We start from the raw sequence: 15,059 nt of genomic DNA, 5'->3' as shown, positions 1-15,059 counted from the left end.
TTTGTCAATACAACTAAAGTTCCAAAATTCACCCCAAAATCTTCTCAAAGTACCAAAATTTCTGAAATGTAATAGAGTTACAACTCTATTACATCAAATGCATGTTGATCTGTCTTTTGTTTGCATCGTGTTTTAGGGATATCACTATCTGAAACATACTACCTTACAAAAGAAGTATCAATAGGTGCTATAATGAAGTCCAAAATAAATGTTACCTTTTCTAGTGGAACAGTCATGTCAACTTCCTTTCCCAGAGGAAGTGAATGTAATGGAACAGTCCCTGATCCAAGAGCAGTGTGATGCTCTTCAACATAAGAACTCACTCCATCCTGAGAATAAACATAGGATTTCATAAGGAAGTCTGGTTCATACAGCATTGCAAAAAGGGTGCATATGGCTATTGCTCACCTGATGAACTCTAACAGTTCTCTCCAATTCCACACCTAGCTCTGAAGGCATTTGTTTGCCTATGTGAAAAACAAATGGAACTCCTTCACTCTGATCAGAATCTGGTTTGTAAGGGATGCACAATTGATTTTCATAGGATCCTGGCAGTGAAAGCTTGAACTGGTAGCTTCCTAAATACAAAACAGATGGTGTCAGGACAATAACAGAGTGTATAAATAGGGATGGCTATTGAAAAGAGCATACCCGCCCAAGTAAAAACAACAGGAAAATGCCAGTCTTGTATATCATGGAAAACACCTTAAACACTATGGATATTAACAATGTCAGGTCACCTTGGTTGAAGTAACTGAAAAAAAATGAATTCTAACAACATAAAAGTCTAGTTTACCCTCTGCATTTTACTTTTTAATCTACATGCACCACATCTATTTAAAGAATCTGACTAAACACCTTTTAGATTCTTATACCTACATAGTGACAAATTTCCATAATGTTAAATATGTGCAGTTAAACAAGAGTGGAAAGGATAACATTTACAGCCCTTTTCAGAAAAAGTGTACATTGTGAAAGTGAGTTTGGGGAAAGTAAATAAATGGATCAGAGGTATGTACTTTCATTATATTATATCATATTATATTATACTACTAGCTGTGCCCGGCCACGCGTTGCTGTGACGTTGTCTGGTGGTGTTGGTGAGAAATTGTTGAGGTAGTGGTGGTATTGAATGTCTGTTGTATGGTTGTCTTTATGTTTAGTATGCACACTGAAGTGGATTATATGGCAGTGTGGAGTCAAGATAATCCAGTTCAAAGCAGATAATATAAGATTCTAAATGGGTTATATAGATGTGTGGAAGGGCCTTGAGTCTACACTGCCATATAATCCAGTTAAAATCTGATAATCTGTGGAAGAGGCCTAAGTGAGGCCTAACTGTGCCTGTCCCCTGGGCTGAGTAGGTTGCTAGGAGACCAAGTGGGTGGAGCTTAGCCTTCCAACTGGCAGCAATTGGATAAAAACTACTATTCCTCTCCCTGTAATTAGGACTTTATTTTTCTTTTCTTTTTGTTGTATCAACCTAGAGCCATGAATGATGGGTTGTGTTGTCAAATTTCGAGGTTGGGGGGCCTGTAGTTTTGTTGTTTTGTCCGCTGCCCTGATGCCATCACTCTTTTATATATATAGATACTATATTATAATATAGTGCCTTACAGTAATTCAGTTTCTCTAAGGATAATATATGCATTACACTGAAAAGGAGAAAAGAAAATTATAAAGAACAAGGTAACCAAGAGAAACAGAAGGCAAATATTCCCTTCTCCAAAATACAGACAGATCGACAAAGACTTATAGTAGAAGAGGGAAACATGTTGCTGGATTACAATTCTCATGATTCCTCATCACTAATTATGATGGCTAGGGCTGGTGGAACATGCAGTCCAACAAGCTCAGGGACTCTGCTGACTGGTATAAGTCATAATTTCTGGTGGTCCCAAACTATTTTAAATATTTGTACACAATTAATTAGGCACAAAATTATAGCCTACACAGAGGTCCCCAAACTAAGGTCCATGAGCTAGATGCAGCCTTTTGAGGTCATTTGCCCTGACCGCACCCTAAACTTTAGACTGAAGGTCCTCCTATGGCTGAAACAACTTGAAGGCACACAACAACAACAATTCTAAATAAGTTGCAATTCTCGTCAACCAAAAGCAGGCCCACACTTTCCATTGAAATACTGGTAAGTTTATATTGTTCTTCATTTTCAATATTCTTTTATGAGGTGTTTTTTTCACTACAAATAAGATATGTGCACTGCGCATAGGAATTCATTCATTTTTTTCAAACTATAGTCTGGCCCCACAACAGTTTGAGGAAATGTTAACCGGGCCCTGGATTTAAAAGTTTGAGGACCCCTGGCCTACACAGTAAGGACTACCATTTCTGCCCACCTCTCCCCAACTTCTCTATGCCTAGTTTGGGGAAAAATCTCCATAAACTAATAGAATGTATATACTCTACCTTGTTGAGTGGTCAATGACCATAGACTAATTGCCCAGCATTCCACTGGTTCATTGAAGAAGCACTTGGCTTTTTACTGAAACTTCAGTTTTGTTCTCAGTAGAATACCAAATTTGTCTCTTCTGCTAATTCATGGAATGGCCGAAACAAAGCCAAAAACTAATTAAAAGTATAGCAGAACAACAAAGCAGACCTACCCCGTTCTCTCAGCTTTGAGTTTTCACCTTTCTTAATTACCCCTTCCAGGCGAAGACAAGGATAAGCCTATGTGGAAGCAAAAAACTTCTGTTTGAGGAAAATGCTTCTTGGAATCGATATGTTTTAGTAAAGTGACTAGAAAAATAGTTTAGACGTTCATGTTTTAGAATTCAATGCTATCATAAATACATCACTTCATTGGCTTGGTGACTGATACTAAAGAAGAGGAAGGTGCATTTTTGTCAATAATAGTAACTGTATCCTCATTAGAAACTATTGTCAATTGTCTCCCATTCATCCTGTACTCGGAATCACAGTAACTGCCAGAAATAGGATATAATCATTTTATTTATTTTTGCTCCCATGGTTCATATGCCTTACACAGCAGAAAGTGAGGAAGGGGAAAAGGCATATGACAGAAAATATGGGAGTTTCTCACTGGTGACCTTAATCCCTCACATTCAGCAGTAAAATTAATTACTGCTGAGAGATTCACAAAAGTTAAAAACAAGTACTTATTCCCATAGCACACAGATAAACTATGGAATATGCCATCAAACTGGACAGCTTTAAAAGCAGAAAAGACAAATTCATGGAGGAGAAACCTATCAAGGATTACTAGACATTATGAAAAAATTGATACTGTTATTACTGTCATCATCACCAGTAATATTGTTGCTGGGGAAAATGAGTGTACATTGCTATTATCCTAATGCCCTGCTTGTGAGCTGCCTGCCATCTCTTTAAACATTATTGAACACTGATCGAATATCTGCCATGTTCAGCATGTTTTTATTTGCTAGTGAATGCTCTTCTATCTCTAACAGATGACAAATGCTTTGGAAGAGATTCTCATGTCATCATAATAATAGAACATTATAATACACTGATGGAATATCTGTCATGTTTAGAATGTTTTTATTTGCTAGTGAATGTGCTTCTATCTCTAACAGATGACAAATGCTTTGGAAGAGGCTCTCATGTCACAATAATAATAATAATAATAATAATAATAATAATAATAATAATAATAATAATAATTTATTTCTATCTCGCTTTGCTCCCACAAAGAGGTCCAAAGCAGCTTCCAACATATTAATATCGTACAAACAACAATCCAAACGCATATATAAAACAAATAAAACAATCAATAAACATAAAAACATCTTAAACTATCTGTGAAAGATACCCTAAATATGGAAACCTCATTATTAAGTTATAACATACAATTCCCAGATATTCTACTATCTATCCTTCTGAACACTCACCACAAGGGCTCCATTTGTGACAACTTCACCGGGAGCATCTGAGCTATAAAAGGAGAGCATCATTGTGAATAAGAATTATACACATTACTCTCTGCAAAACTGAGCAATTCAATTTCTAGCTTACAAGCTGATAACCCTGGCATTCCTGATATTGAACTCCCAAACATGAACAAGTAATAAGACAGAATGTATCATAAAAGAAGATAAATCTATTCAGAATTTTTAAAAGAGCTCCAGGGATTTTTTTAGAAGCACATGGAAACAGATGATGTGATTCTTAAAGATGTGGGGGGAGGAACTAGATCAAACAAAGGATGATGATCAGGAATTGTGCAGCGATTTCGCGCACCATTTTGCAGGCAAAGTTGCTCAGATACGCCGTGAGTTGGACTCCAGCTTAACTGTGGTCCCAGCGGAGGTAACCGAGGTACCTGTCTGTGCGATCTTATGGGATTCTTTCCGGCTTGTTCTTCCTGATGATGTGGAGGGGATTCTTGGGTCTGTGAGGGCGACCACCTGCGCTCTGGATCCTTGTCCTTCTTGGCTGGTGAAGCTGGCCAAGGATGGGTTGTTGGATTGGTTTGTGGCTATTATAAATGCCTCCCTGGTTCAAGGGTCAGTTCCATCCTGCTTTAAGCAGGCGGTAGTAAAACCATTATTAAAAAAGACCTCGTTAGACCCATCTGTATGTAACAACTACAGGCCAATTTCCAACCTCCCATTTCTGGGCAAGGTTCTGGAGCGGGTGGTTGCTACGCAGCTCCAGGAGTTCCTCGATGACACCGATTTTCTGGACCGCTCGCAGTCTGGCTTCAGGCCTGGGCACAGCACCGAGACGGCTTTGGTCGCCCTGGTGGATGACCTCCGCAGGGAGCTGGACAGGGGGAGTGTGACCCTGCTGGTTCTCTTGGACATCTCAGCGGCTTTCGATACCATCGACCATGGTATCCTTCTGGGGAGGCTCGCCGGGATGGGACTCGGTGGCACAGTTCTGCTGTGGCTCCAGTCCTTCCTGGAGGGCCGTTCCCAGATGGTGAAGCTGGGGGATACCTGCTCGGACCCCTGGCCATTGACCTGTGGGGTCCCGCAAGGGTCTATTCTATCCCCCATGCTATTTAACATCTACATGAAACCACTGGGAGAGGTCATCCGGAGTTTTGGAGGGTGTTGCCATCTCTACGCAGATGACACACAAATCCACTACTCGTTCCCATCTGACTCCAAGGAAGCCCCTCGATGCTGAACCAGTGCCTGGCCGCTGTGGCGGACTGGATGAGGAGGAACAAGCTGAGGATCAATCCTGACAAGACAGAGGCCCTCCTGGTCAGTCGCTCGTCAGATCGGGGTATTGGGTGGCAACCTGTGCTGGACGGGGTTGCACTCCCCCTGAAATCACAAGTCCGCAGTTTGGGGGTCCTCCTGGATTCAGCGTTGACGCTTGAAGCGCAGGTGTCGGCGGTGGCCGGGAGGGCTTTCGCACAACTCAAACTTGTGCGCCAACTGCGACCATACCTCGTGAAGTCTGACTTGACCACGGTGGTCCATGCCCTAGTTACCTCTAGACTGGACTACTGTAATGCGCTCTACGTGGGGCTTCCCTTGAAGACGGCTCGGAAATTACAACTGGTCCAACGCTCGGCTGCCAGATTAATAACTGGGGCGAATTACAGGGAGAGATCTACTCCCCTGTTTAAGGAGCTCCACTGGCTTCCGTTCATTTTCCGATCTCAATTCAAGGTGCAGACCATCATATATAAAGCCCTAAACGGTTTGGGACCCACCTACCTTCGTGACCGTATCTCCTACCATAAACCTGCCCGATCTCTGCGATCGTCAGGGGAGGCCCTCCTGTCGCCACTGCCTTTATCCCAGACCCGCCTTGTAGGAACTAGGGAGAGGGCCTTTTCTGCTGTGGCCCCCCGTTTATGGAACTCATTGCCCATTGAAATCAGGCAAGCCCCCACTCTTTCAGACTTTAGGAAAGATCTAAAAACATGGCTCTTCCGATGTGCTTTCGGAGAGTAACTGTTACATGCTTTTGTTACGCCCCCATTATTTATCCTCTAGACTGTCTGCTATCTTTTCCTTAGTTCCCTGTGGTTTTATTCTTATCCTTTTTCTTATCCTTTTCTCACCCCGAGTTTTAACTGAGTGTCAGTGCGGCCTGCCCTGTTATACTGCTCTTTGGATTTTGTGTTGTACTGTATTTGATTCTTTATTGTATTGTTGTAATTGTATTATGATATGTTGTTTTTATATTGTGTTATATTGTATTTTTCCCGGGCATGGCCCCATGTAAGCCGCCCCGAGTCCCCATTGGGGAGATGGTGGCGGGGTATAAATAAAGTTTTATTATTATTATTATTATTATTACCTAATCTTGCCTACATGCAGAATACTTTCTTTTCTGTTTTAATGCATTTTAAAAACATTTTATAAAAACATTATATGTGTGTGTGTGTGATGAATGAAAATATGTAACACATATTCAGAGTCATAGTCCAATTCTCCAACCACTATAGAATATGGGTTCTTTTGTGTGTTTAGGACTGCAAACTATGTCACGCTGTAAAATACAGCAACTCTCACCTTTTCTCTAGAAAAAACTCTACATCCAGTTCTTCTCCATCCTATAAATAAATACATACCATATTAATACATCATACACAAGCAGAAAAATAAATTTAAAACCAAATGCAGATCACAAGTGCTTTAAATGTTGCTTTCGCTTAAGAAATAAAGGATACAACTATTGTCTATCAACTATCAGCTCCTAAGCCATAGATTGGGCAAATGAGGGTAAATATTTCTACATGTGCAAATTAGCATATGCAAATCTTATGCAAATTTCTTCTCTATTTTCAATGAGATAACTTTGAAGTTACAAAAACATCAACATTGTTAAAGATGTTTGATTATATTCACGTCTATGAACCTAATGTTAAATGCACTTGACAGCAAAGGGACTTACTTCTTTCAGCTTGAATGTCTCTTTCAGAGGACGCCCCGCTTTAAGTCCTGTCACATCAAATACAAGAGATGTAAGCTCATCACTTACGAGAACGTCTTCATCAAAGAGTGCCAACACCAAAGTATTCTGAAAGAGGAAAGAAAGGAGAGCTGAATAGGAGGCAGGGAATTGTGCTCAGTTAAATGTCATATTCAAGATGCAAACATGACCATTTTCAGATTGAAGATAAACGTTATTGCTGATTCATTGGGCTTCCTATTCTTATAATAACTGTGATGTTAAGATTCCCCCATACCTTTTTGCAAACCAGTGTGCTTTATCAAAAGTTAACATAGCTTTTATTTGCTGAACTAGAAAATCCAGGCCAAAATCTTATTTAGCCAGTATACTAATACTGTAGTTGCATTTTTTTCCAGGATCATTTGATAGTGGGAAGAAAAAGCAAACAAAATTTGCCAGCACTGAAATTGTTTTACTATCAATATCCCAAATTCTAGTCACCACCATTTTTATGTCTCCTCCTTTGAAGCGATTTGCCTGCTGCTAGCCACTGAGGAAGTCACTTACTTGGATGTCATAACTAGGCACCCAGCCATTCAATCACCAGTGAGAAAGTAGCCCAATTGACCCTGGGCACCTCATTCTGAGCAAGCAACCTCCCCAGCTGGGAAGTTGTTTGGCAAGGAAAGCCATGGCGGCAGCTGGGCCAAGCAGAAAGAAAAGGTTAGGGACCTCCTTCGTGCATTCTGCTGCTTCCTAGTGCACCCTGTCTCATCCCACTACCCACAAAGCCACTCCAATCTGAATTGTACACAGGTGGCAAAACATAGCAGCAGACTAAATTTTCCTGGAAATTGCGGGGCAAGAAGTGAGTTTTGTTATACTGCATTAAAGCCTAAAATAAATGTTAAAGGAGTTGTATCTTGTGTGTCAGGATCAAGTCAGCTATGAGGTGAGTACAAAGTAAACAGGTGCTCAGTCTCTAAGACCCCTGTCCACACAGCTGAATAAAATCCCACATTATCTGCTTTGAACTGGAATATATGGCAGTGTGGACTCAAATAACCCAGTTCAAAGTAGATATTGTGGGATTTTCTGCCTTGATATTCTGGGTTATATGGCTGTGTCGAAGGCCCCTGAGAAATGCTGCAAGATCCCTTTGATGTTGGTATTCCTGATTAACATGGCTATGTCTTTCAATTCTGCCGATATGCATTTTGCAGGAATATCTAAACCACAATAATCTTGATTTTTAAAAAGCACAGGCCTATCAAACCTGCTCATGTTATTAATGACCTGAGACAGACACCGATAATGGCACTGTATAGGTAAGACAAGGAGAGAAGAAGAAAGAGGAAGAAGAGTCACAAAAAAGATGAGTTTGACTTTGGGTGGGTGAGTAGCCACTGAGCAATGACCTCCAAGACTGGATCAGGCTATGTTTTATTTGCCAATAATGTATTTTTCCTTCCAGAAAATTAGGTCAATTTCATCCTTTGTAATATTAAGAATGTTACCCAATATTAACAATTGTGTATCAAGAAATGTCATCCTTTACCTTGACAGCATTGTGAATTTTAAAGTGGAACGTTTCATTCCACTCAGGATCACTGCAGTTGTCAATAACTTTAGTTCGACGAGTAATCGGTGATGCAGTGGGAAGCCGCAGTTCCACGTAGCAATCTGCCTTGGATACTTCAGGGAAGAAGATAGAAATATAAATTGGAATATATTCTTCACATCTAACCACAATCTAGGAGGAGGAGAAGCTACAGTTCAAAGTAGCTCACCTTTTGGCAGTATGATGTGCTATTTACACACATCCACAATGTTTTCTACAAACTCAACATCTCCTTCCAATCTCCCCTACAGGTAAACCATATGGCTGCTGTCAGCCACACATGAGTGGAGATCTGCCATGTCCTAGTAAGTATGCTTTAGATATACTGATTTAATGAGGCACTGGTTTAAGAACACATCAAAGCCCCAATGCAGGACACAGTGTAGATTACCCAGCATGGATGTGCATCCGTGAGGATTGTCCTTTCACACATTCCAGAAACTATTTTGGTCTTTTGGGACAAAACTGAATCTTCAGTGTACTTTCAAACATTTAAAACCCTATTGCTATTAATCCAACTTCCTCTCTCTCTAGTGGATTATCTCAGTGCCTACCTGCCAGCCACGATAATGCAAACAGAAGCAAATCATATGCTGAATAGGTGGTGAAAACTGTCATGCATTCTTGACGTGAGGGTTTTGTGCCATGCTGATTACCAATGGCAGTAGTTTATCCTCTGTTAAAGAAATCACATCCAGATCCATTGTTTTAAATATTATAAGGCCTGTGCGAAATTCCATTTTGTGGTGAGGACATTAAGAACCCAACATGCACCAAATTTAGAAATAAATCTATCCTAGGAGAAATTAAAAAGGCAGCACCTGAAGCCTTTGATCTACAGGAAATACAAATATTTCCAGTCCTATTGAACAGAAGACATTATAAGAATAGAAATAAACATTGAAATCGATTTTCCAAAGCATTTCAAAAACCCAAACATAATTTAGTCTACTTACACAAATCAGTTCCTTTAATATTCCTGGCTCGGAGGATTTTTACTGTGAGATTGTAGTATTGGTGTTTCTCCTTCTGAAAAGATAAACAGTGCCAAATATATTAATCGTTAGCTAACTATATTACTTAAGTGAGAAAACAAATAAAATCATGAAGCATAAGCTTAGGGTGGCTGCATGAGTAGTCAAGGTCATGTTTTGACTTGTTGATTACAAGCCATCATAAGAGGTGATTCTTGCTAGGCTGTTGTATTAGGAAACGCAAGACAGATTAGTAAAGATAGTGATCTATATGTGAACTGAGGGAAGATTTCAGTTAATATTCTACTGGACAATTCAAGGTGTGCTGCTTTGAAGAGCCACAAATTATACTAATAAAATAAATGCGCAACTATGCAGGAAGATCCCACCAGTAACCTTTATTCTCAGACACCAGAGCTGTCATGTCAGAACCAAACTGCCATTCTTCACCTAGCACAGAAAATGGTCATGTCAATACATGTGTCTTAATTTGTATGGCTGTTATTTGATATTGTTCACTGAGCAGAGCTCTTGAAACTCTACTTTTTCTTGCTTTAAAGATTGTGTTTCCACCTGGGGAAACATAGCAGGTTTTAGGTTTCAAAACCAGTGCTTATATAGCTGTCTTATCTATTTGTTTTAGGTGATTGTGCAATGAAAGTTTTATCTGGAAGAACCCTTTGTTTAGATTGAGATTGCTGAAAAGAGGGGATCAGAAGCATTAAAGAAGCAATAGCCTTATTCCTATTTCTCCCACTTGTAGGCCTGTATTAGAAAAAAGGTTATGGTTCCATTATCTGGGTGGAGGCCACTAGTGGGCGCTAGAGAAAGATAATCCATTTTCTGAGGGGGGATGGATTGAAAGAGGAAAACCATTTTTCCCATTTTCCCTGATTATTCCCCTAATTCATGTCCTCGCTGTGGGAACAATCCTCATTTATGATATGGGAAGAGAGTAGAGAGCATAACCAGTGAAAACTGGAAAAATTGTTTGTCTCTGTCAATTCTCCCCCATAAAATGTAATATCCTTCTCTCTCTAGCACCCCTAGTGGTCTCCGCACAGATAGTGGAACAGTACCAAAAAAGATTACCATATTTCTTTGATGCTAAGATGCTCTTTTCCCCTATATCTCTAAAAATGGGTTGAGTCTTAGAATCGCAGATACTTATTTACACACACAAATATATACACAAACTTTTGTCTGTTGGTGATGCTGAAATTAGTGTGTGCCTTACAATCAAAGGTTTCTTAGAATCGAAGAAATGAAAGTAATTGTACTTTTAGGAGTGCTGAATTTGAAAAGGATAATAATGGCTTCCAACATACAGTTTATTCACAAATGTTATTACTAATCTCTATGTTATTTTCATTCAGTCACATCTTACAATATAGACATGTCAGACCAAGTTGTGAAAAAAACTGTAAGAGATGGAGCAAATCTGAGGTTTTTCTGAGGAAATTCCTATATAATCAAGGAACATTTAAAAATGTTTTTATGACCCTCAGTTTTGCAGGCTGTGTTAATTAGTTGCAGAACAAAAGAACTCCCCACTTAGTTGATTACTTTTATAATCGCTCTTTAAAAATAAATTTTCCTGGTTCTCAAAAAAATGCAAAATATTTATCATAATTTGTTTTTTAAAATCAAGAAGCACTATGATACAAAACACACTCCTCCATACTCTGTTGGGTGAAATATTAAATGTATCTATTAGATAAATAAAAAGTTAACCATTTGCAGTGGGGTCTGCCAGTGCTGGCAATGTGCCCCATATTCTAGTTTAGGGCTTTTCTAGACTAAAGTGAACATTCAGAACAAACAGTATCTAATTTTTGTATATTAATAAATGCCCAGGAGATGGGTATTCATGGAGAGCTGCAGTTTTTGGTCTTCCAACATTACAAGGACAATGTATTGTCAAAGGCTTTCATGGCTGGAATCACTGGGTTGCTGTAAGCTTTCCAGGCCGTATGGCCATGTACCAGAAGCATTCTCTCCTGATGTTTCACCCACATCTACGGCACGCATCGTTAGAGTTTGTGAGGGCTGTTGGAAACTAGGCAAGTGGGGTTTACATATCTGTGGAATATCCAGGGTGGGAGAAAGTCTTGTTTGTTTGAGGCAAGAGCTAATGTTGAAATTGGCCAACATAGTTTGTATGGTAAGAACACTTTTGCTCTGGGTGGATCTTTGTCAATGGATATTCCACCACAGACATCAAAAGAGCTGCAAGACCAAGAACAAGCCATGAGAATAAAGACGAAGATCCACCCAGAGGAAAAGGGAACATCAAGGGAACCACTGACCACATAGGGAAGCTGATGAAGAAACACACCCTACAAGCTATCTACAGAACTACCAAGAAAATCCAACAAATGCTACATTCAGCAAAGGACAAGAGGGATCCTCTCACCTCTGCAGGTGTCTACCGTATACTGTGCAGCTGTGGACAAGTCTACATAGGGACCACCAAACACAGTTTTGCGCAAACAGGAACCAAAGAACATGAAAGGCACTGCAGACTAACTCAAACAGAGAAGTCAGCCATAGCAAAGCAACTGATGAACCAACCTGGACATACAGTAGCATATTATTTGAGAACACAGAAATGCTGGACTACTATAATAACCACCATGTCAGACTACAAAGAGAAGCCATTGAAATCCACAAGCATGTGCACAATTTCAACAGAAAGGAGGAAACCATGAAAATGAACAAAATATGGCTACAAGTATTTTTAAAACTCTAAAATCATGACAGCAAATATAGAACAACACTCAGCAGACAGAAGAATTCCAGACAGGAAACGATCAGGGCCAGCTAACACCTCCCAACAAAGGATTGCCCCAGGCAGGAAGCACAATCTAAATGGGTGTTTGAGTTGACCAGGCAGGAAGCAGCCAGGCTTTGAAGATGCCAGGCTATTCAATGCTAATCAAGCTGGCTAACTGAAACATTCACACTTGCCTCCAACAGACAAAAGTTCTTTCTCTGAACCTGGAGTTTCCACAGATATACAAACCCTACTTGCCTAGTTTCCAACAGACCTCACAGCCTCTTAGGATGCCTGCCATAGATGTGGGCGAAACGTCAGGAGAGAATGCTTCGGGAACATGGCCACACAGCCCGGAAAACTCACAGCAACCCATTACAAGGACAGTGATTTTTCCTTCCCACCCTCTGTTCATACTGTTGAAAATGTAAACTAAGATGATCAGATATATATATATATATATATATATATATATATATATATATATATATATAAGACAATACCCTCTTTAAATGACATCTAAAGTAAATAGTGGGCAGAATGTAGATTGGGATGTACTGAAAATCTGAGTGATAGATCAGCAAAGGTTTCTGATTCCCAGCGCTTTAGCAACAGCCACACAAAAAGGCCCTTTCCTCCCAAAATTGGTGGGGGGGGGGGGGGGATAGCTTAGAATAGCCGTGTGTGAACTTGCCCTGTAACACAAAACCATGAGCTCAATATTTTTACTAAAAACAATCAATCTCCTAAACTGGATCGCTGTGAGTTTTCCTGGAGTTGTCAGTACTTAGATCTTCCTAGACATGTCAGTACTTAGATCCACCCTTTAAAAAGAAATGCAGTGAATGCTCAACACCTGGGATTCTACATCAAACAAGGCTAAAGTCCATCCGCCTCGAATTAAAGAAAATTAACAAAGGTACACTTTCCGGGTTGCTGTGAGTTCCCAGGCTGTATGGCCATATTCCAGAAGCATTCACTCCTGATGTTTCACCCACATCTGGCAGGCATCCTCAGAGGTCTGGTGGAAACCAGACAAGTGGGATTTATCTATAGGTACCTGTATCTATATCTGTATCCATATCTATCTGTGGAATGTCCAGGATGGGAAAAAGAACTTTTGTTTGTTTGAGGTAGGTATGAATGTTGCAATTGGCCACCTTGATTAGCACTGAATAGCCTTTCAGCTTCAAAGCCTGGCTGCTTCCTGCCTGGGGCAATCCTTTGTTAGGAGGTGTTAGCTGGCCTGATTGTTTCATGCCTGGGATCCCCCTGTTTCCGAGTGGCGTTCTTTATTTACTGTCCGGATTTTAGAGTTGTTTAATACTGGTAGCCAGACTGTGTTCATTTTCACTGTTTCCTCCTTTCTGTTGAAATTGTCCACATGCTTGTTTGTGGCTTTCAATGGCTTCTCCGTGTTGTCTGACGTGGTGGTTGTTAAAGAGTGGTTGTTCCGGTTTGCCGGGCAAGTTACACCTATGGACAGTCACTTATTACCTACTACAAAGTACAACAGCCTTGTCACCCCTTTTTTTAAAAAATGAGGCCGCTCCCTGCGGCTTCAAGATACCTGTTGACTTTTGTTATCTTCATGAGTTTTGCTTCTTAGGCAAGGAATTCTCAGAAGCAGGCTTTGGTCCCTCTGACTTCTAGCCTATAATGTTGCTCATCCAGGTACTCAAAGTTTACAAGACTGAACCTCAAGCTTGTTCTAAAGCAGGCATGGGCAAGGTTGGGCCCTCCAGGTGTTTTGGACTTCAACTCCCACAATTCCTCACAGCCTCAGGCCCTTTCCTTTCCCCCCTCAGCCGCTTAAGCGGCTGAGGGGGGAAAGGAAGGGGCCTGAGGCTGTGAGGAATGGTGGGAGTTGAAGTCCAAAACACCTGGAGGGCCCAACCTTGCCCATGGCTGAGCTAAACCCTCTGAATTGTCCGTCTCACCCGCCAATGATAGAAGCCAGTGTCTTTCCTCTCCTTCTGCTGGAGCAGCAGGGCTGCTACGAGAGGCAGCATGCGGGCCGAGCGGTGGTTGAGCAGCGCTTGGCGGAACATCAGGCAGCTTTTCAGACGAGACTTCAGAGACGGGTCTTCCCTTGCTTTGCTTTGCTTTGCTTTGCTTCTGTTTGGATCCCGCTCTAGTCTCTGCACAGACCTGCGAAGGAGGCGTGGCCTAGAGTCCCTCAGGTGAGCAGCCAGCTCGGCAGGAATGCTTCGTTCCCCTTCCTGGGAAAAGGGGCGGAAATAGCTGCACAACAAAAAAAAAAATACCGCCGTTAATTGAATATCGGTATCTATCTCATTTTTGAAAAGCATATTTCTGTGTTTTCTTGTTTCTTTTTCAGTGTCCCTTCCCGCCCACCACTTTGGGGCAGGCTTCCACCCACGTCCAGTCGTCATTTCCCAGAAAGTTGAGACTGAATCCCAAATACCAGGGAAATAAAGCTATCCAATCGCAAGGGCTGGATCGACATTGCCAAATAGTTTAGTTTGAACTGCATTATAGGGTCAGGGTAAACCTGTTTAAACCAATTAAACCCACCCTATAATGTAGTTCAAACTGAATTATTTAGCAGGGTCGATGCAGCCATCTCAGGCCCCTTCTACACTGCCATATAATCCGGATTATCAAAGCAGGTAATTTTCATTAACTGTTTTGAACTGGATTATATGTGTCTACACTGCCATATAATCCGGATTCTCAAAGCAGATAAATCTCATCTGTTTTGAACTTGATTATATGAGTCTATAATGCCGTATAATCCGGATTATCAAAGCAGGTAAGCTTCATCATCTGTTTTGAACTGGATTATATGTGTCTACACTGC

The 15,059-nt window shown here is 40.8% G+C and overlaps 1 protein-coding gene across 1 annotated transcript in view; it reads right to left on the bottom strand.

Annotated features, from left to right (window-relative positions):
- The window catches only part of pla2g4f (phospholipase A2 group IVF), a 29,161-nt gene extending 14,451 nt beyond the window's left edge, over positions 1-14,710 (bottom strand). The window contains exons 1-9 of the mRNA XM_008104258.3: positions 14,176-14,710; positions 9,442-9,514; positions 8,423-8,559; positions 6,865-6,990; positions 6,483-6,523; positions 3,894-3,936; positions 2,625-2,691; positions 409-578; positions 216-329 (exon numbers count right to left, since the gene is read on the bottom strand). Of these exons, the coding sequence (XP_008102465.2) occupies positions 216-329; positions 409-578; positions 2,625-2,691; positions 3,894-3,936; positions 6,483-6,523; positions 6,865-6,990; positions 8,423-8,559; positions 9,442-9,514; positions 14,176-14,631 (1,227 nt within the window). The 5' untranslated portion in view covers positions 14,632-14,710. The remainder of the gene's footprint in view (positions 1-215; positions 330-408; positions 579-2,624; positions 2,692-3,893; positions 3,937-6,482; positions 6,524-6,864; positions 6,991-8,422; positions 8,560-9,441; positions 9,515-14,175) is intronic.
- Positions 14,711-15,059: the final 349 nt, after the last annotated feature.

This window comes from Anolis carolinensis, chromosome 1 (assembly GCF_035594765.1).
Source record: "Anolis carolinensis isolate JA03-04 chromosome 1, rAnoCar3.1.pri, whole genome shotgun sequence".
NCBI lineage: Eukaryota > Metazoa > Chordata > Lepidosauria > Squamata > Dactyloidae > Anolis > Anolis carolinensis.
Note: the sequence above shows the minus strand (reverse complement) of the source record. Positions and strands in the feature narration are given on the sequence as shown.